This window comes from Oncorhynchus keta, chromosome 18, assembly GCF_023373465.1.
Source record: "Oncorhynchus keta strain PuntledgeMale-10-30-2019 chromosome 18, Oket_V2, whole genome shotgun sequence".
Lineage (NCBI taxonomy): Eukaryota > Metazoa > Chordata > Actinopteri > Salmoniformes > Salmonidae > Oncorhynchus > Oncorhynchus keta.
This window is the reverse complement of record NC_068438.1, coordinates 32,174,659-32,197,873: the sequence shown is the minus strand read 5'-3', so window position 1 is coordinate 32,197,873 and position 23,215 is coordinate 32,174,659. Positions and strand designations below refer to the sequence as shown.

General features: G+C 50.1%; 1 protein-coding gene across 1 annotated transcript in view; it reads left to right on the top strand.

Moving 5' to 3' along the window:
* The window catches only part of LOC118396889 (calsyntenin-2-like), a 365,777-nt gene that overhangs the window by 297,057 nt on the left and 45,505 nt on the right, over positions 1-23,215 (top strand). The window contains exons 8-10 of the mRNA XM_052467906.1: positions 7,808-7,970; positions 11,739-11,905; positions 12,913-13,061. Of these exons, the coding sequence (XP_052323866.1) occupies positions 7,808-7,970; positions 11,739-11,905; positions 12,913-13,061 (479 nt within the window). The remainder of the gene's footprint in view (positions 1-7,807; positions 7,971-11,738; positions 11,906-12,912; positions 13,062-23,215) is intronic.

The following is a 23,215-nucleotide window of genomic DNA, read 5'->3' as shown; positions in this document are numbered from 1 at the left end:
TAGAGAGTGTCATGGTTATTCCATACAGAGCAGGACTACCCCTAGAGAGTGTCAGGGTTACTCCATACAGAGCAGGACTACGCCTAGAGAGTGTCATGGTTACTCCATACAGAGAAGGACTACCCCTAGAGAGTGTCAGGGTTACTCTGTATAGAGCAGGACTACCCCCTAGAGAGTGTCAGGGTTACTCCATACAGAGCAGGACTACCCCCTAGAGAGTGTCAGGGTAACTCCATATAGAGGAGGACTACCCCTAGAGAGTTAGTTTGACCGGCGCCGACTGAGATGGCCGCCTCGCTTCGCGTTCCTAGGAAACTATGCAGTTTTTTGTTTTTTTACGTGTTATTTCTTACATTAGTACCCCAGGTCATCTTAGGTTTCATTACATACAGTCGAGAAGAACTACTGAATATAAGATCAGCGTCAACTCACCATCAGTACGACCAAGAATATGTTTTCCGCGACGCGGATCCTGTGTTCTGCCTTACAAACAGGACAACGGAATGGATCGCTTGCAGCGACCCAAGGAAACGACTACGAAAAAGAGGGAAACGCGGCGGTGTTCTGGTCAGACTCCGAAAAAGGGCACATCGCGCACCACTTCCCAGTATTCTTCTTGCCAATGTCCAGTCTCTCGACAACAAGGTTGATGAAATCCGAGCAAGGGTGGCATTCCAGAGGGACATCAGAGACTGCAACGTTCTCTGCTTTACGGAAACATGGCTTACTGGGAAGACGCTATCCAGGGCGGTGCAGCCAACGGGTTTCTCCACGCATCGCGCGGACAGAAACAAACATCTCTCTGGTAAGAAGAGTGGCGGGGGCGTATGCCTCATGACTAACGGGACATGGTGTGATGAAGGAAACATACAGGAACTCAAATCCTTCTGTTCACCTGATTTAGAATTCCTCACAATCAAATGTAGACCGCATTATCTTCCAAGAGAATTCTCTTCGATTATAATCACAGCCGTATATATCCCCCAAGCAGACACATCGATGGCTCTGAACGAACTTTATTTAACTCTTTGCAAACTGGAAAACATTTATCCGGAGGCTGCATTCATTGTAGCTGGGGATTTTAACAAAGCCAATCTGAAAACAAGACTCCCTAAATTTTATCAGCATATCGATTGCGCAACCAGGGGTGGTAAAACCTTGGATCATTGTTACTCTAACTTCCGCAACGCATATAAGGCCCTGCCCCGACCCCTTTCGGAAAAGCTGACCACGACTCCATTTTGCTGATCCCTGCCTACAGGCAGAAATTAAAACAAGAGGCTCCCACGCTGAGGTCTGTCCAACGCTGGTCAGAACAAGCTGACTCTACACTCCAAGACTGCTTCCATCACGTGGACTGGGACATGTTTCGTATTGCGTCAGATGGGAATATTGACGAATACGCTGATTCGGTGTGCGAGTTCATTAGAACGTGCGTCGAAGATGTCGTTCCCATAGCAACGATAAAAACATTCCCTAACCAGAAACCGTGGATTGATGGCAGCATTCGCGTGAAACTGAAAGCGCGAACCACTGCTTTTAATCAGGGCAAGGTGTCTGGCAACATGACTGAATACAAACAGTGCAGCTATTCCCTCCGCAAGGCTATTAAACAAGCTAAGCGTCAGTACAGAGACAAAGTGGAATCTCAATTCAATGGCTCAGACACAAGAGGCATGTGGCAGGGTCTACAGTCAATCACGGACTACAAGATGAAATCCAGCCCAGTCACGGACCAGGATGTCTTGCTCCCAGGCAGACTAAATAACTTTTTGCCCGCTTTGAGGACAATACAGTGCCACTGACACGGCCTGCAACGGAAACATGCGGTCTCTCCTTCACTGCAGCCGAGGTGAGTAAGACATTTAAACGTGTTAACCCTCGCAAGGCTGCAGGCCCAGACGGCATCCCCAGCCGCGCCCTCAGAGCATGCGCAGACCAGCTGGCCGGTGTGTTTACGGACATATTCAATCAATCCCTATACCAGTCTGCTGTTCCCACATGCTTCAAGAGGGCCACCATTGTTCCTGTTCCCAAGAAAGCTAAGGTAACTGAGCTAAACGACTACCGCCCCGTAGCACTCACTTCCGTCATCATGAAGTGCTTTGAGAGACTAGTCAAGGACCATATCACCTCCACCCTACCTGACACCCTAGACCCACTCCAATTTGCTTACCGCCCAAATAGGTCCACAGACGATGCAATCTCAACCACACTGCACACTGCCCTAACCCACCTGGACAAGAGGAATACCTATGTGAGAATGCTGTTCATCGACTACAGCTCGGCATTCAACACCATAGTACCCTCCAAGCTCGTCATCAAGCTCGAGACCCTGGGTCTCGACCCCGCCCTGTGCAACTGGGTACTGGACTTCCTGACGGGCCGCCCCAGGTGGTGAGGGTAGGCAACAACATCTCCTCCCCGCTGATCCTCAACACGGGGCCCCACAAGGGTGCGTTCTGAGCCCTCTCCTGTACTCCCTGTTCACCCACGACTGCGTGGCCACGCACGCTCCAACTCAATCATCAAGTTTGCGGACGACACAACAGTGGTAGGCTTGATTACCAACAACGACGAGACGGCCTACAGGGAGGAGGTGAGGGCCCTCGGAGTGTGGTGTCAGGAAAATAACCTCACACTCAACGTCAACAAAACTAAGGAGATGATTGTGGACTTCAGGAAACAGCAGAGGGAACACCCCCTATCCACATCGATGGAACAGTAGTGGAGAGGGTAGCTAGTTTTAAGTTCCTCGGCATACACATCACAGACAAACTGATTTGGTCCACTCACACTGACAGCGTCGTGAAGAAGGCGCAGCAGCGCCTATTCAACCTCAGGAGGCTGAAGAAATTCGGCTTGTCACCAAAAGCACTCACAAACTTCTACAGATGCACAATCGAGAGCATCCTGGCGGGCTGTATCACCGCCTGGTACGGCAACTGCTCCGCCCTCAACCGTAAGGCTCTCCAGAGGGTAGTGAGGACTGCACAACGCATCACCGGGGGCAAACTACCTGCCCTCCAGGACACCTACACCACCCGTTGTTACAGGAAGGCCATAAAGATCATCAAGGACATCAACCACCGAACCACTGCCTGTTCACCCCGCTATCATCCAGAAGGCGAGGTCAGTACAGGTGCATCAAAGCTGGGACCGAGAGACTGAAAAACAGCTTCTATCTCAAGGCCATCAGACTGTTAAACAGCCACCACTAACAGTGAGTGGCTGCTGCCAACACACTGTCATTGACACTGACCCAACTCCAGCCATTTTAATAATGGGAATTGATGGGAATTATGTAAATATATCACTAGCCACTTTAAACAATGCTACCTTATATAATGTTACTTACCCTACATTATTCATCTCATATGCATATGTATATACTGTACTCTACATCATCGACTGCATCCTTATGTAACACATGTATCACTAGCCACTTTAACTATGCCACTTTGTTTACTTTGTCTACACACTCATCTCATATGTATATACTGTACTCGATACCATCTACTGTATGCTGCTCTGTACCATCACTCATTCATATATCCTTATGTACATGTTCCTTATCCCCTTACACTGTGTATAAGACAGTAGTTTTGGAATTGTTAGTTAGATTACTTGTTGGTTATCACTGCATTGTCGGAACTAGAAGCACAAGCATTTCGCTACACTCGCATTTAACATCTGCTAACCATGTGTATGTGACAAATAAAATTTGATTTGATTTGATTTGATTTTGAGAGTGTCAGGGTAACTCCATATAGAGGAGGACTACCCCCTGGAGAGTGTCAGAGTTACTCCATATAGAGCAGGACTACCCCTAGAGAGTGTCAGGGTTACTCCATACAGAGCAGGACTACCCTCTAGAGAGTGTCAGAGTTACTCCATACAGAGCAGGACTACCCCAAGAGAGTGTCAGAATTACTCCATACAGAGCATGACTACCCCAAAAGAGTGTCAGAGTTACTCCATACAGAGCAGGACTACACCTAGAGAGTGTCAGAGTTTCTCCATACAGAGCAGGACTGCGCTTAGAGAGTGTCAGAGTTACTCCATACAGAGCAGGACTACCCCTAGAGAGTGTCAGGGTTACTCCATACAGAGCAGGACTACCCCCTAGAGAGTGTCAGGGTAACTCCATATAGAGGAGGACTACCCCCTAGAGAGTGTCAGAGTTACTCCATATAGAGCAGGACTACCCCTAGAGAGTGTCAGGGTTACTCCATACAGAGCAGGACTACCCTCTAGAGAGTGTCAGAGTTACTCCATACAGAGCAGGACTACCCCAAGAGAGTGTCAGAATTACTCCATACAGAGCAGGACTACCCCAAAAGAGTGTCAGAGTTACTCCATGCAGAGCAGGACTACACCTAGAGAGTGTCAGAGTTACTCCATACAGAGCAGGACTACGCTTAGAGAGTGTCAGAGTTACTCCATACAGAGCAGGACTACCCCTAGAGAGTGTCAGGGTTACTCCATACAGAGCAGGACTACCCTCTAGAGAGTGTCAGAGTTACTCCATACAGAGCAGGACTACCCCAAGAGAGTGTCAGAATTACTCCATACAGTGCAGGACTACCCCAAAAGAGTGTCAGAGTTACTCCATACAGAGCAGGACTAACCCCTACCCCAAGAGAGTGTCAGAATTACTCCATACAGAGCAGGACTACCCCTAGAGAGTGTCAGAGTTACTCCATACAGAGCAGGACTACCCCAAGAGAGTGTCAGAATTACTCCATACAGTGCAGGACTACCCCAAAAGAGTGTCAGAGTTACTCCATACAGAGCAGGACTAACCCCTACCCCAAGAGAGTGTCAGAATTACTCCATACAGAGCAGGACTACCCCTAGAGAGTGTCAGAGTTACTCCATACAGAGCAGGACTACCCCTACAGAGTGTCAGAGTTACTCCAAACAGAGCAGGACTACCCCGAGTGTCAGAGTTACTCCAAACAGAGCAGGACTACCCCTAGAGAGTGTCAGAGTTACTACATACAGAGCAGGACTACCCCTAGAGAGTGTCAGAGTTACTCCATACAGAGCAGGACTACCCCGAGTGTCAGAGTTACTCCAAACAGAGCAGGACTACCCCTAGAGAGTGTCAGAGTTACTCCATACAGAGCAGGACTACCCCTAGAGAGTATCAGAGTTCCTCCAAACAGAGCAGGACTACACCCGAGAGATTGTCATGGTTACTCCATACAGAGAAGGACTACAACCTAGAGAGTATCATGGTTACTCCATACAGAGCAGGACTACCCCGAGTGTCAGAGTTACTCCAAACAGAGCAGGACTACCCCCTAGAGAGTGTCAGAGTTACTCCATACAGAGCAGGACTACCCCGAGTGTCAGAGTTACTCCAAACAGAGCAGGACTACCCCTAGAGAGTGTCAGAGTTACTCCATACAGAGCAGGACTACCCCGAGTGTCAGAGTTACTCCAAACAGAGCAGGACTACCCCCTAGAGAGTGTCAGAGTTACTCCAAACAGAGCAGGACTACCCCCTAGAGAGTGTCAGAGTTACTCCATACAGAGCAGGACTACCCCGAGTGTCAGATTTACTCCAAACAGAGCAGGTCTACCCCGAGTGTCAGAGTTACTCCAAACAGAGCAGGACTACCCCGAGTGTCAGAGTTACTCCAAACAGAGCAGGACTACCCCTAGAGAGTGTCAGAGTTACTCCAAACAGAGCAGGACTACCCTGAGTGTCAGAGTTACTCCAAACAGAGCAGGACTACCACTAGAGAGTGTCAGATTTACTCCAAACAGAGCAGGACTACCTCGAGTGTCCGAGTTACTCCAAACAGAGCAGGACTACCCCTAGAGAGTTTCAGAGTTACTCCCAACAGAGCAGGACTACCCTCTAGAGAGTGTCAGAGTTACTCCAAACAGAGCAGGACTACCCCTAGAGAGTGTCAGAGTTACTCCATACAGAGCAGGACTACCCCTAGAGAGTGTCAGAATTACTCCATACAGAGCAGGACTACCCCAAAAGAGTGTCAGAGTTACTCCATACAGAGCAGGACTAACCCCTACCCCAAGAGAGTGTCAGAATTACTCCATACAGAGCAGGACTACCCCTAGAGAGTGTCAGAGTTACTCCATACAGAGCAGGACTACCCCGAGTGTCAGAGTTACTCCAAACAGAGCAGGACTACCCCCTAGAGAGTGTCAGAGTTACTCCATACAGAGCAGGACTACCCCGAGTGTCAGATTTACTCCAAACAGAGCAGGACTACCCCGAGTGTCAGAGTTACTCAAAACAGAGCAGGTCTACCCCGAGTGTCAGAGTTACTCCAAACAGAGCAGGACTACCCCTAGAGAGTGTCAGAGTTACTCCAAACAGAGCAGGACTACCCTGAGTGTCAGAGTTACTCCAAACAGAGCAGGACTACCCCGAGTGTCAGAGTTACTCCAAACAGAGCAGGACTACCCCCAGAGAGTTTCAGAGTTACTCCCAACAGAGCAGGACTACCCTCTAGAGAGTGTCAGAGTTATTCCAAACAGAGCAGGACTACCCCGAGTGTCAGAGTTACTCCAGACAGAGCAGGACTACCCCTGCTGTGAGCAGTGCTCGTCATGCCCTAAGTGAGATGACGGCTTACCCATCTGCTGTCCTAGCATGGGCAACATTAGAGGTGTGTTTAGCCCATCTCAGAGCTTTCAGTCCCCCTCAGACAGACAGCCTGCATGGGGGCTATAAACCTGCATAAGCTCTCCCTAGTGGCACAAACTGATAGACAGACCCAGCAGAAGCCTTTATACTGTATCTGCCTCACAAAACGAACTATGCTCTCCTAAAGAAAGAGCTGATGGAACTTCTTGTGATTATGTTTATCTAACACCCCCTTCTCATCTCTACCCTTTTTTTTATCTCTCTCTCTCTCTCTCAATTCAAATGGCTTTATTAGCATGATAAACATATGTTTACATTGCCAAAGCAAGTGAAATACATAATGAACAAAGGTGAAATAATCAATCAAAAATGAATGAACATAAAGTGAACTAGTCCTGCAGTTTTACCTCCCTTCAACTCCTCTCCTCTCCCTCTCATCCAATCACTCTACCTTAAAAGGCTGACAGGATTTAACAGTCCAAAGAGTTCTACAATTACTTTCAAAGGAATAAACACATTTCAAATGTCATATTATGGCTATGTACATCGTTAAAATGATGTGCAAATAATTCAACTCCAAAAATGTATTTACAATGGTGTTTGTTGACACTGGTTGACCTGGCAACAGGTCACACATATTGCTGCTGTGATGGCACACTGTGATATTCCCCCAACAGATATGGGAGTTTATAAAAATTGGATTTGTTTTCAAATTCCTTGTGGGTCTGTGTAATCTGAGGGAAATAGGTGTCTCTAATATGGTCATACATTTGGCAGGAGGTTAGGAAGTGCAGCTCAGTTTACACCTCATTTTGTGGGCAGTGAGCACATAGCCTGTCTTCTCTTGAGAGCCATGTCTGCCTACGGCAGCCTTTCTCAATAGCAAGGCTATGCTCACTCTCTCTCTCTGTTTCTGTCTTTTTCTCTCACTCTCTCTCTCTTTCACTCACTCTCTCTGTATTTTTCACTCTCTCTCTCTCTCTCTCTCTCTCTCTCTCGCTTTCACTCACACTCTGTCTTTTTCACTCGCTCTCTCTCTCTCTTTCACTCACTCTCTCTGTATTTTTCTCTCTCTCTCTCTCTCTCTCTCTCTCTCTCTCTCGCTTTCACTCACACTCTCTGTCTTTTTCACTCGCTCTCTCTCTCTCTTTCACTCACTCTCTCTGTCTTTTTCCGGTGCAGATCTGTGATAAGGAGTGGCACTATTACGTCATTAACGTGGAGTTTCCTGTGGTGACACTCTACGTGGACGGAGTGACCTACGACCCTTACCTGGTGACAGACGATTGGCCGATCCACCCATCTCAGATTGACGTGCAGCTTACTTTGGGTGCCTGCTGGCAAGGTGATGATGATGACAATGGTGATGATGCTGATGATAAATGATGATCTATCAAAAAATATTATAGATCAACATGAACGTCTAATTCACGTCAGAATTAGACTTTCATGTTTCTCAAATGTTAAATTTAGAAGTTTTTAAACCTTCTTGACGCACGGATCCCTTTAGCGGGATCATTTTCATCAACAACCACTGAATTGCAAAGCGCCAAATAAAATAAAAATTACTAAAAATGTTTATATTCATGAAATCACAAGTGCAATATAGCAAAACACACCGTAGCGTGTTGTTAATCCGCCTGTCGTGTCAGATTTTGAAAATATGCTTTATAGCGAAAGCAATCCAAGCGTTTGTGTGAGTTTATCGATCACTAGACAAAACATTATGAACACCTAGCATCAAAGTAGCTTGGTCACAAAAATCAGAAAAGCAATAAAATTAATCTCTTAACTTTGATGATCTTCGGATGTTTTCACTCACGAGACTCCCAGTTATACAATAAATGTTCCTTTTGTTCCATAAAGTTTATTTTTATATCCAAAATACCTCCATTTGTTTGGCGTGTTATGTTCAGAAATCCACAGGCTTGAGCGGTCACGACATCGCAGACGAAAATTCCAAATAGTATCCGTAATGTCCACAGAAACATGTCAAACGTTTTTTATAATCAATCCTCAGGTTGTTTTAAAAATATATAATCGATAATATATCAACCGGCACTGTCTCTTTTTCAATAGGAGAGGGAGAGACAATGGCTGATCCATTCTGTTGCGCAAGCAAAACTCATGCGAACACCCAGCTATCCACTGACGCCATGTTATCTTTCTCGCTCATTTTCAAAATAAAAGCCTGAAGCTATGTCTAAAGACTGTTGACACCTTGAGGAAGCGATAGGAAAAGGAATCTGGTTGATATCCCTTTAAATAGAGCAAAGGCAGGCTATAGAACATGGAGCTTTCAAAATAGAAGCCACTTCCTGGTTTGATTTTCCTCAGGTTTTCGCCTGCAATATCAGTTCTGTTACACTCACAGACAATATTTTGACAGTTTTGGAAACTTTAGAGTGTTTTCTATCCTAATCTGTCAATTATATGCATATTCTAGAATTTGGGCCTGAGAAATAGGCTGTTTACTTTAGGAATGTTATTTTTCCAAACATAAAAATAGTGCCCCCTAGCTGAAAGAGGTTACGTTTAGGCATTAACTCTGAATGGTTAAGGTTAGGCTTAAGGTTTGGGATAGGCTTTAAACAAACATATAAAAAACAACATTCTATCGCTGGATTTGAACATGCAACCCTTATAATCCGATACTTACGCCCATCCACCATCCCCCTCCACGACACCCTAGCAAAACCGAAACCAACTTGAAGCTAACATCTCTCACTGTTGCCCCTAGTGGCCGGTTTCAACGTCATCTTCAAACGTCTTCAGACATGGATGGATGTCGAATACTGACTTGTATGACGGGTGACCTGGCTGGAAAATGATGACAATGACGACCTGCAACCAATGTCTTGCCCCTGTTGTGTGCCACTGTTGACTGGTTCGATGTGGGGAAATGTTTGGGGGATCTGACCTGACAGCTGATCAGTTAAGCTGACTGGACAAGTGGTGTCAGCTTTGCTCTCTCTAGTCTTACGTTGAAGTTCTGTGTGCATGATGTGTATTTTTGAAAGTGAATGAACCTGACTGCCAGAAGCTTTTAATCCATCTTCGATGCACAATGAAGTTGAAAAGTGGAGATACAATCAAGCTGTCTTCAGCAAAGCCCAGTTAAAGAATAGATAAAAGGTCACTTCTACAGTAGAGCCTACTGTTACTGTTGCTAAATGACTGTATGAATGTGTGTAATGATGGGTAGCCCTAAATGATGTGTCGAGATAGATCAGGCCATTTTCAACAGGGTGGCAGGACAGGAGGAGAAGAGTGGAGGAGAGGAGAGGAGAGGAGAGGAGAGGAGAGGAGAGGAGAGGAGAGGAGAGGAGAGGGACATTACTTCTCCTTTCCACAACTGCTGTTTTTCTTCTCTTTCGTTGAATGGCAGATGGAGTTGAATGACAGATGGAGGTGAATGGCAGATGGAGGTGAATGGCAGATGAAGTTGAATGGCAGATGGAGTTGAATGGCAGATGAAGTTGAATGGCAGATGGAGTTGAATGACAGATGGAGGTGAATGGCAGATGAAGTTGAATGGCAGATGGAGTTGAATGGCAGATGAAGTTGAATGGCAGATGGAGTTGAATGACAGATGGAGTTGAATGGCAGATGAAGTTGAATGGCAGATGGAGTTGAATGGCAGATGGAGTTGAATGGCAGATGGAGGTGAATGGCAGATGAAGTTGAATGGCAGATGGAGTTGAATGGCAGATGAAGTTGAATGGCAGATGGAGTTGAATGGCAGATGGAGTTGAATGGCAGATGGAGTTGAATGGCAGATGAAGTTGAATGGCAGATGGAGTTGAATGGCAGATGAAGTTGAATGGCAGATGGAGGTGAATGGCAGATGGAGTTGAATGACAGATGGAGGTGAATGGCAGATGAAGTTGAATGGCAGATGGAGTTGAATGACAGATGGAGGTGAATGGCAGATGGAGTTGTGTAGCCCTGAAGAAGGGATTAGAAGACCTTGAATAGAGATGGAGGTCAGCGACCATTAGGCCTCTCTGAAGGGAACTAAGCCCTCAGTAACCACCCTGTTATCTTTACACAGCGATATTAGCTCTGACTATTGCCTTTTCAAAGACACTAGCTGCTAGCGACCACCTCCACTGACAAGCTCTAGTGAATGTTCCTTCAAACTTCTAGAGGAGTCTGTCTCAGGCTTTCTGTGGTGATCGCAGATGAGGATTGATTATTCTCCCTGGCTGTGAAGGAATTTGCTACGTGATTTGTTCATTTTACATTAGCTTTTTATAAGTGCTCATTTGCATAACGCATAGCCTCTCTGAGCTAGTGATGACGGGATGGGAAACTGTGTGATGGAATTGGCATTTTAGAAGGAAAGAAATTGACATGAAAAAAGGGAAGAAAAATAGAAAGAAGTTTGATAGAGAAAGTTCAGTGTGTCTATAGAGTCAGTGGATTATTGTTCAGGCCAGCAGATTGACCGTTTGCACTAAGGCAGAGTTCACACGGTCTTGTAGAGAAACAGCATTTGCTGTCCTTTCTGCCCTCTCTCTAATGGTGATGTTGTTCTTTCCAGCCCTCATTCTCTTAGAGAAAGTGTGCTTTTGCGTGCGTGTTTTTCTCTGTGTGTTTTATAATGCAGCCTGTACACTGCATGCTGAAGGGAAGTGCCTGTCTACCCAGACATGAGAGACCAGGCAGGTGGCAGGCTGCAGTTTAAACCCTCTCTCTCTCTTAACCATCTCCTGAAGGCAATTACAATTGTGCTTGGCATGGTGCTGCCAACAGGCTCACAGGGTTAGGGTTAGGGTTAGACACAAACCTCCTGGTCTGAGAAATGACCTGGGATCAGTGGCATGTCACCAGCCCATCTGCCTAATAATGTCACAGACAGTGCAGTAACAGTACATTAGTAGTGGCAGAGAGGGGGGGGACTGACTCAGGACCTGTCTGATTAAAGTGCATGCTGGGAGACCTGAAGTGTTCGAAGGCCATTAACAATGAGATTACTGTGTGCTTTTGTCACTTACTGACTTTTTAGTCATTGGCTATTGAGGTTTCTGAAAGGATTTCCTTCCGTTCTACATTATAATAGTGGAACTGTATGTAGTTATTCTTCATGAACTGTGTCTTCTGTGTGTAGGTGGTGAGGTGACGATGCCGCGGTTCACTCAGTACTTCCGGGGCAGTCTGTCAGGGCTGACCATCAGGCCAGGGAAGATAGAGAGCCAGAAGGTAATCTCCTGTCTACAGGCCTGTAAGGAAGGACTGGACATCAACTCACTGGAGAGCCTGGGCAAGGGCATCAAGGTAAGGCGACCGACCGACAGACAAGACAGACAGACAGACAGACAGACAGACAGACAGACAGACAGACAGACAGACAGACAGACAGACAGACAGACAGACAGACAGACAGACAGACAGACAGTAAACGCATTCAAATGCTGATATACTTTATATTCAAACATATGTTAAAACACTTAGTCTCCCCTCCCTTTCCTCGCCTACCCCCTTTCTATCCCCACGTCCTTCCCTCCTTCCTCCCCCCTTAAAGCCTGAAGCTGATTCATCTCCCAGTATAGAGAGAGAGGGAGGAGATAAAGAGAAGAGGCCTTATTGTAGAACTCTTTGGACTGTTGTTCCATGATTAAATCATGTCAGCCTTTTAAGGTAGAATGATAGGATGAGAGGGAGAGGAGAGGAGTTGAAGGGAGGTAAAACTCTGCAGGACTAGTTCACTATCGTTTTCAAATTATTTCATTTTCTTTTTGTGGCGACACTTTTCCACAGGTCTCCTGAGTCTAGTACAGCTTAAGGACAGTGTTTAGTATCAGGTGGGAACCTTGGCAATACAATCACAGGAGAAGGAGAGGATGAGAGGAGAGAGAGGGGAAGAACAGAGGGATAAAAGGAAATGGAGAGAGCTCCCTGAAGCGTTGTGTCTTTGCTGCTGTGTGTGAATGAGGCTGTGGTATCAGCAGCATAAAGCCTCTTCAGTGAGACTGAGACTCAGTGCATCATGTCCACTGGGACCCAGAGCTGTGTTTGAGTGTGTCTGAGCAACACAATAAGCTTATGATCCCTCAAACAGAGAAGAAGAATGAACACACACTCATGATGTACACTCAAACACACTCAATCAGACACACTCAGACACACACTTATGCTGTACACACACTTAGACACACTCAGACACAGTTTTTTCAGTGTGGGTTACACTGTGGTAAAATCTGATGTGTTCTCTCACTGTCTCTCTCTCCCTGTCTCTCTCTTTCTCTCTGTCTCCCTCTGCCGCTCTCTCTCTTCTCTCTCAGTTCCACTTCAACCCAGCCCAGTCGATCCTGGTGATGGAGGGCGAGGATCTGGAGAACATGAACGCTGCTCTGAGGAAGGTCTCCTACATCAACTCCCGCCAGTTTCCCACACCGGGCATCAGACACCTGCACATCTCAACCTCAGTACAGTATGCAAGCAATGGCTAATTCTACCTTTACTGTTACATAATCTCTATCTGTCACTCTCCCTCTCCTCTGCCCATCATCCACCTCAGTACAGTGACTGGATAAGGTCTTCTCTCTCCTGTCCTTCATCCACCTCAGTACAGTGACTGGATAAGGTCTTCTCTGTCATTCATCTACCTCAGTACAGTGGCTGGATAAGGTCTTCTCTGTCCTTCATCTACCTCAGTACAGTGGCTGGATAAGGTCTTCTCTGTCCTTCATCTACCTCAGCACAGTGACTGGATAAGGTCTTCTCTCTCCTGTCCTTTATCCACCTCAGTACAGTGACTGGATAAGGTCTTCTCTGTCCTTCATCTACCTCAGTACAGTGACTGGATAAGGTCTTCTCTCTCCTGTCCTTCATCCACCTCAGTACAGTGACTGGATAAGGTCTTCTCTGTCCTTCATCTACCTCAGTACAGTGACTGGATAAGGTCTTCTCTGTCCTTCATCTACCTCAGCACAGTGACTGGATAAGGTCTTCTCTGTCCTTCATCTACCTCAGCACAGTGACTGGATAAGGTCTTCTCTGTACTTCATCTACCTCAGCACAGTGACTGGATAAGGTCTTCTCTGTCCTTCATCTACCTCAGTACAGTGACTGGATAAGGTCTTCTCTGTCCTTCATCCACCTCAGTACAGTGACTGGATAAGGTCTTCTCTGTCCTTCATCCACCTCGTAACTCTACCTGTACCTGTAACTCTACCTGTACCTCTACCTGTATCTCTAACTCTACCTGTATCTCTAACTCTACCTGTAACTGTAACTCTACCTGTACCTGTAACTCTACCTGTATCTCTAACTCTACCTGTATCTCTAACTCTACCTGTAACTCTACCTGTATCTCTAACTCTACCTGTAACTCTACCTCTACCTTTACCTGTAACTCTATCTGTACCTGTCTGTGCATTTAGTCATCTCTCTCTCTGTCCTCCCGCTCCATCTGTCTCTTAATGATATCTTTCTCCTTCCTTCTCTAATTTTTCTCCTCACTCTTTTTTTTTCGAGTTTAAACTAGACCCAACACCTTCTCACTGTCAACACAAAACAACAGCACAGTGACTCATTAGAGCACATCTCACACTCACTCATGTATAGATAGTTAGCTTCTCCCTCTTCTTCTCTCCCTCTCCTCCTCTCGCTGTCCTCTGCTCCCTCTCCCTGTCCTTCTCTCCCTCTCCTCCTCTACCTGTCCCTCTCTCCCTCTGCTCCCTCTCACTGTTCTCTCCCTGTCCTTCTCTCCCTCTCCTCTCCTCCTCTCCCTCTGCTCCTCTCCCTCTGCTCCCTCTCCCTCTCCTCTCCCTCTGCTCCTTTCCCTCTCCTCCTCTCCTCTCCCTCTCCTTCTCTCCCTCTCCTCCTCTCCCTCTGCTCCCTCTACCTCTGCTCCCTTTCCTCTCCTCCTCTCCTCTCCCTCTCCTCCTCTCCCTCTGCTCCTCTCCCTCTGCTCCCTCTCCCTCTCCTTCTCTCCCTCTCCTCCTCTCCTCTCCCTCTCCTCCTCTCCCTCTCCCTCTCCTTCTCTCCCTCTCCTCCTCTCCTCTCCCTCTCCTTCTCTCCCTCTGCTCCTCTCCCTCTGCTCCCTCTCCCTCTCCTTCTCTCCCTCTCCTCCTCTCCTCTCCCTCTCCTCTCCCTCTCCTCCTCTCCCTCTGCTCCCTCTCCCTCTCCTTCTCTCCCTCTCCTCCTCTCCTCTCCCTCTCCTCCTCTCCCTCTTTCTCTACCATCTTTTGTTCTTTATTCCACCACTCTCTCTGTTCCACATTGCCACCTGGGGCAAGTTTTTACATTTTCATGTTATTTATTAATAATTCTGTCTGGGTTTTGCCAGAGGACAGAGAGGGAGAGAGACAGAGCGAGGCTGGATGGTATTTTATAAGAGCCATCCCTGGCGGGCTGTGGTGAATATTCATAGCAGGTTTAAATATGTGCAGCCCCCCACAGCTCAGCCCTGGAGGTTTGTACTCCGCCCCCCTATTGGGTTCGACGCAGGGCTGCGGGCCCATCCCTTCAGCTAGCTTAGCAAGGAAGGGAGGGGGGCTAGGAAGAGGAGGGGTCGACTGGGCTGCAGGCACACCAATTAGAAATGAATACATTATGCTCACGATGCTTAAGCTTGTGTATTTCTAGATGTTGTTTAATAAAGTTTTCTGGTTGCGTGTAGGCGGGTGGCTGGGGCTGTGGTGCGCAGGCTATCCAGTGGTCTGCACTGCCTATGAACCTTGTCATGGATCGCTGGCTCCAGCTGTTGCTCACAAAGACAGGGTCTGGTAGTCGTCTTAGACAAGCTTTGATAACAATAATGTGTAAATCAGCAGGCATTGATGAATTCAAACAGAATTCATTTAGAATAAGGTCCAGTAAACAGGCCTGCAGAGCAGACTCTCTGTTAGGCTACAGCCAAGACATAAACTCCTCCTGAGGAATGCTGCTATTTGCTGTAAATTTCCCGGTAAGTGCCGTATCACTCTAAACAAATAAATAAAGTTGTTAATTAATTCCTTAAAACACACTTACGCGTGTTTTCAGCATAATAAGGCAATTACTGCAGCCATCGGGAACAAGTAACTAGTGTTAATTCATGCAGGGCCTTTATTCTACCTTGTCACATTTTCTTTCATTAATTTGGTTGGGGTCCAAGTCCTCACCGTGGCCCACGCACGCTAAGTCTCCACGCTCCACTGTCTCTGCCTCCTCTCCACAACAATACCCTGCCGCTCCACTGTCTCCTCTCCACAACAATACCCTGCCGCTCCACTGTCTCTGCCTCCTCTCCACAACAATACCCTGCCGCTCCACTGTCTCCTCCTCTCCACAACAATACCCTCCGCTCCACTGTCTCTGCCTCCTCTCCACAACAATACCCTGCTGCTCCACTGTCTCCTCTCCACAACAATACCCTGCCGCTCCACTGTCTTTCTCTCAATACCCTGCCGCTCCACTGTCTCCTCTCCACAACAATACCCTGCCGCTCCACTGTCTCTCTCCTCTCCAAAACAATACCCTGCCGCTCCACTGTCTCTGCCTCCTCTCCACAACAATACCCTGCCGCTCCACTGTCTCTGGCTCCTCTCCACAACAATACCCTGCCGCTCCACTGTCTCTTCCTCCTCTCCACAACAATACCCTGCCGCTCCACTGTCTCCTCTCTCACAACAATGCCCTGCCGCTCCACTGTCCCTCTCCACAACAATACCCTGCTGCTCCACTGTCTCTGTCTCCCTCTCCACAACAATACCCTGCCGCTCCACTGTCTCTGCGTCCTCTCCACAACAATACCCTGCCGCTCCACTGTCTCTACCTCCTCTCCACAACAATACCCTGCCATCTCTGCCACTGTACCCCTCTGCTCTCCTCTGCCTCCAATGCCCTGCCGCTCCACTGTCTCTGCCTCCTCAATAATACCCTGCCGCTCCACTGTCTCCTCTCCACAACAATACCCTGCTGCTCCAGTGTCTCCTCTCCACAACAATACCATGCCGCTCCACAACAATACCCTGCTGCTCCACTGTCTCTGTCTCCTCTCCACAACAATACCCTGCCGCTCCACTGTCTCTGCGTCCTCTCCACAACAATACCCTGCCGCTCCACTGTCTCTGCCTCCTCTCCCAACAATACCCTGCCGCTCCACTGTCTCTGTCTCCCCTCCACAACAATACCTGCCGCTCCACTGTTTCCTCTCCACAACAATACCCTGCCGCTCCACTGTCTCTCTCCCTCCTCTCCACAACAATACCCTGCCGCTCCACTGTCTTGTCTCTCTCTCACAACAATACCCTGCCGCTACTAATCTCTGCTCTCTCACAACAATACCCTGCCGCTCCACTGTCTCCTCTCACAACAGCCATACCCCTGCTGCTCCACTGTCTCTCACAGCAATGCCCTGCCGCTCACTGTCCTCTCTCCTCTCACAACAATACCTGCCGCTCCACTGTCTCCTCTCCCACAACAATACCCTGCCGCTCCACTGTCTTCTCCTCTCCACAACAATACCCTGCTGCTCCACTGTCTCCTCTCCACAACAATACCATGCCGCTCCACTGTCTCCTCTCCACAACAATACCCTGCCGCTCCACTGTCTCTGCCTCCTCTCCACAACAATACCCTGCTGCTCCACTGCTCCACTGTCTCTGCCTCCTCTCACAACAATACCCTTCCGCCCCACTGTCTCTGCCTCCTCTCCACAACAATACCCTGCCGCTCCACTGTCTCTGCCTCCTCACAACAATACCCTCCGCTCCACTGTCTCTGCCTCCTCTCCACAACAATACCTGCCGCTCCAATGTCTCTGCCTCCTCTCACAACAATACCCTGCCGCTCCACTGTCTCTGCTCCTCTCCACAACAATGCCCTGCCGCACCATGTCTCTGGCTCCTCTCCACAACAATACCCTGCCGCTCCATGTCTGTCTCCTCTCCACAACAATACCCTGCCGCTGCACTGTCTCTGCCTCCCTCTCCACAACAATACCCTGCCGCTCCAATGTCTCTGCCTCCTCTCCACAGCAATACCCTGCCGCTCCATGTCTCTGCCTCCTCTCACAACAATGCCCTGCCGCTCCACTGTCTCTGCCTCCTCTCCACAACAATACCCTGCCGCTCCACTGTCTCCTCTCCACAACAATACCCATTGCTCCACTGTCTCTGCCTCCTCTCCACAACAATACCCTGCCGCTCCACTGTCTCTGCCTCCTCTCCACAACAATACCCTGCCGCTACACTGTCTCTGCTTCCTCAACAATACCCTGCCGCTCCACTGTCTCCTCTCCACAACAATACACTGCTGCTCCACTGTCTCCTCTCCACAACAATACCCTGCCGCTCCAGTGTCTCCTCTCCACAACAATACCATGCCGCTCCACTGTCTCCTCTCCACAACAATACCCTGCCGCTCCACTGTCTCTGCCTCCTCTCCACAACAATACCCTGCTGCTCCACTGTCTCCTCTCCACAACAATACCATGCCGCTCCACTGTCTCCTCTCCACAACAATACCCTGCCGCTCCACTGTCTCTGCCTCCTCTCCACAACAATACCATGCCGCTCCACTGTCTCTGCCTCCTCTCCACAACAATACCCTGCCGCTCCACTGTCTCCTCTCCACAACAATACCCTGCCGCTCCACTGTCTCTGCCTCCTCTCCACAACAATACCCTTCCGCTCCACTGTCTCTGCCTCCTCTCCACAACAATACCCTGCCGCTCCACTGTCTCTGGCTCCTCTCCACAACAATACCCTGCCGCTCCACTGTCTCTGCCTCCTCTCCACAACAATACCCTGCCGCACCAATGTCTCTGCCTCCTCTCCACAACAATACCCTGCCGCTCCACTGTCTCCTCTCCACAACAATACCCTGCCGCTTCACATGTCTCTGTCTCCTCTCCACAACAATACCCTGCCGCTGCACTGTCTCTGCCTCCTCTCCACAACAATACCCTGCTGCTCCACTGTCTCCTCTCCACAACAATACCCTGCCGCTCCAATGTCTCTGTCTCCTCTCCACAACAATACCCTGCCGCTCCAATGTCTCTGCCTCCTCTCCACAACAATACCCTGCCGCTCCACTGTCTCCTCTCCACAACAATACCCTGCCGCTCCACTGTCTCTGTCTCCTCTCCACAACAATACCATGCCGCTCCACTGTTTCCTCTCCACAACAATACCATGCCGCTCCACTGTCTCTGCTTCCTCTCCACAACAATACCCTGCCGCTCCACTGTCTCCTCTCCACAACAATACCCTGCCGCTCCACTGTCTCTGCCTCCTCTCCACAACAATACCCTGCTGCTCCACTGTCTCCTCTCTCACACAATACCCTGCCGCTCCACTGTCTGCCTCCTCTCCACAACAATACCCTGCCGCTCCACTGTCTCTGCCTCCTCTCCACAACAATACCCTGCCGCTCCAATGTCTCTCTGCCTCCTCTCCACAACAATACCCTGCCGCTCCACTGTCTCTGCCTCCTCTCCACAACAATGCCCTGCCGCTCCACTGTCTCTGCCTCCTCTCCACAACAATGCCCTGCCGCTCCACTGTCTCTGCCTCCTCTCCACAACAATGCCCTGCCGCTCCACTGTCTCTGTCTCCTCTCACAACAATACCCTGCCGTCTCCTCCACAATGTCTCTGCCTCCTCTCCTGACAATGCCCTGCCGCTCCACTGTCTCCTCTCCACAACAATGCCCTGCCACTCCACTGTCTCTGTCTCCTCTCCACAACAATACCCTGCCGCTCCACTGTCTCCTCTCCACAACAATTCCACTGTCTCCTCTCCACAATCTCTGCCTCCTCCTCCACAACAATGCCCTGCCGCTCCACTGTCTCTACCCCTCTCTCCACAACAATACCCTGCCGCACCAATGTCTCTGCCTCCTCTCCACAACAATACCCTGCCGCTCCACTGTCTCCTCTCCGCAACAATACCCTGCCGCTCCACTGTCTCCTCTCCACAACAATACCCTGCCGCTCCACTGTCTCCTCTCCACAACAATACCCTGCCACTCCACTGTCTCTGTCTCCTCTCCACAACAATACCCTGCCGCTCCACTGTCTCTGCCTCCTCTCCACAACAATACCCTGCCGCTCCACTGTCTCTGCCTCCTCTCCACAACAATACCCTGCCGCTCCACTGTCTCCTCTCCACAACAATACCCTGCCGCTCCACTGTCTCTGCCTCCTCTCCACAACAATACCCTGCTGCTCCACTGTCTCTGCCTCCTCTCCACAACAATACCCTGCCGCTCCACTGTCTCTGCCTCCTCTCCACAACAATACCCTGCCGCTCCACTGTCTCTGCCTCCTCTCCACAACAATACCCTGCTGCTCCACTGTCTCTGCCTCCTCTCCACAACAATACCCTGCCGCTCCACTGTCTCTGCCTCCTCTCCACAACAATACCCTGCCGCTCCACTGTCTCTGCCTCCTCTCCACAACAATACCCTGCAGCTCCATTTTCTCCTCTCCACAACAATACCCTGCCGCTCCACTGTCTCCTCTCCACAACAATACCCTGCCGCACCACTGTCTCTGCCTCCTCTCCACAACAATGCCCTGCTGCTCCACTGTCTTCTCCTCTCCACAACAACCCTGCCGCTCCACTGTCTCTGCCTCCTTCTCACAACAATACCCTGCCGCTCCAATGTCTCTGCCTCCTCTCTCCACAACAATACCCTGCCTGCTCCACTGTCTCCTCTCCACAACACCCTGCCGCTTCACTGTCTCTGCCTCCTCTCCACAACAATGCCCTGCCGCTCCAATGTCTCTGCCTCCTCTCCACAACAATACCCTGCCGCTTCCACTGTCTCCTCTCCACAACAATGCCCTGCTGCTGCACTGTCTCTGTCTCCTTCCACAACAATGCCTGCCGCTCCACTGTCTCTGCCTCCTCTCCACAACAATGCCCTGCCGCTCCACTGTCTCTGCCTCCTCTCCACAACAATGCCCTGCTCCACTGTCTCTGCCTCCTCTCCACAACAATACCCTGCCGCTCCACTGTCTCTGCCTCCTCTCCACAAATGCCCTGCCGCTCCACTGTTTCCTCTCCACAACAATACCCTGACGCTTCCACTGTCTCTGCCTCCTCTCCACAACAATGCCCTGCCGCTCCACTGTCTCTGCCTCCTCTCCACAACAATGCCCATGCCGCTCCACTGTCTCTCTCCACAACAATGCCCTGCCGCTCCACTGTACACTCTGCTCCACTGTCTCCTCTCCACAACAATGCCCTGCGCTCCACTGTCTCTGCCTCCACCTCTCCACAACAATACCCTGCCGCTCCACTGTCTCTGCCTCCTTCCACAACAATACCCTGCTGCTCCACTGTCTCTGCCTCCTCTCTCTGCTGTCTCTCTCCACAACAATACCCTGCCGCTCCACTGTCTCTGCCTTCCTCTCCACAACAATACCCTGCCGCTCCACTGTCTCTGCCTCCTCTCCACAACAATACCCTGCCGCTCCACTGTCTCCTCTCCACAACAATACCCTGCCGCTCCACTGTCTCTGCCTCCTCTCCACAACAATACCCTGCTGCTCCACTGTCTCTGCCTCCTCTCCACAACAATACCCTGCCGCTCCACTGTCTCCTCTCCACAACAATACCCTGCCGCTCCACTGTCTCTGCCTCCTCTCCACAACAATACCCTGCCGCTCCAATGTCTCTGCCTCCTCTCCACAACAATACCCTGCCGCTCCACTGTCTCCTCTCCTGACAATGCCCTGCCGCTCCACTGTCTCTGTCTCCTCTCCACAACAATACCCTTCCGCTACACAACACTGTCTCTGCCTCCTCTCCACAACAATACCCTGCCGCTCCACTGTATCTCCTCTTCCAAACAATGCCCTGCCGCTCCACTGTCTCTGTCTCCTCTCCACAACAATACCCTGCCGCTCCACTGTCTCTGCCTCCTCTCCACTGACAATGCCCTGCCGCTCCACTGTCTCTTTCCTCTCCACAACAATACCCTGCCAGGCTCCACTGTCTCTGCCTCCTCTCCACAACAATACCCTGCCGCTCCACTGTCTCCTCTCCACAACAATACCCTGCCGCTCCACTGTCTCTGCCCTCCTCTCCACAACAATACCCTGCTGCTCCACTGTCTCTCCTCTCCACAACAATACCCTGCCGCTCCACTGTCTCCTCTCTCCACAACAATACCCTGCCGCTCCACTGTCTCTGCCTCCTCTCCACAACAATACCCTGCGCTCCACTGTCTCTGCCTCCTCTCCACAATAATGCCCTGCCGCTCCACTGTCTCCTCTCTACAACAATACCCTGCCGCTCCACTGTCTCTGCCTCCTCTCCACAACAATACCCTGCCGCTCCACTGTCTCTGCCTCCTCTCCACAACAATACCCTGCCGCTCCACTGTCTCTGCCTCCTCTCCACAACAATACCCTGCCGCTCCACTGTCTCTGCCTCCTCTCCACAACAATACCCTGCCGCTCCACTGTCTCTGCCTCCTCTCCACAACAATACCCTGCCGCTCCACTGTCTCTGCCTCCTCTCCACAACAATACCCTGCCGCTCCAATGTCTCTGCCTCCTCTCCACAACAATACCCTGCCGCTCCACTGTCTCTGCCTCCTCTCCACAACAATACCCTGCCGCTCCACTGTCTCCTCTCCACAACAATACCCTGCCGCTCCACTGTCTCTGCCTCCTCTCCACAACAATACCCTGCCGCTCCACTGTCTCTGTCTCCTCTCCACAACAATGCCCTGCCGCTCCACTGTCTCTGCCTCCTCTCCACAACAATGCCCTGCCGCTCCACTGTCTCTGCCTCCTCTCCACAACAATACCCTGCCGCTCCACTGTCTCTGCCTCCTCTCCACAAGCAATACCCTGCCGCTCCACTGTCTCTGCCTCCCTCCACAACAATGCCCTGCCGCTCCACTGTCTCTGCCTCCTCTCCACAACAATACCCTGCCGCTCCACTGTCTCTGCCTCCTCTCACAACAATACTCCCCGTTCCACTGTCTCTGTCTCCTCTCCACAACAATACCCTGCCGCTCCACTGTCTCTGCCTCCTCTCCACAACAATACCCTGCCGCTCCACTGTCTCTGTCTCTCCACAACAATACCCTGCTGCTCCACTGTCTCTGCCTCCTCTCCACAACAATACCCCTGCCGCTCCACTGTCTCTGCCTCCTCTCCACAACAATGCCTGCCTCCACCACTGTCTCTGCCTCCTCTCACAACAATGCCCTGCCGCTCCACTGTCTCCTCTCCACAACAATGCCCTGCTGCTCCACTGTCTCTGTCTCCTCTCCACAACAATGCCCTGCCGCTCCTGTCTCTGCCTCCTCTCCACAACAATGCCCTGCCGCTCCACTGTCTCTGCCTCCTCTCCACAACAATGCCCTGCTGCTCCACTGTCTCCTCTCCACAACAATGCCCTGCCGCTCCACTGTCTCTGCCTCCTCTCCACAACAATACCCTGCCGCTCCACTGTCTCTGCCTCCTCTCCACAACAATGCCCTGCTGCTCCACTGTCTCTGTCTCCTCCACAACAATGCCCTGCCGCTCCACTGTCTCTGTCTCCTCTCCACAACAATGCCCTGCCGCTCCACTGTCTCTGCCTCCTCTCCACAACAATACCCTGCCGCTCCACTGTCTCTGCCTCCTCTCAC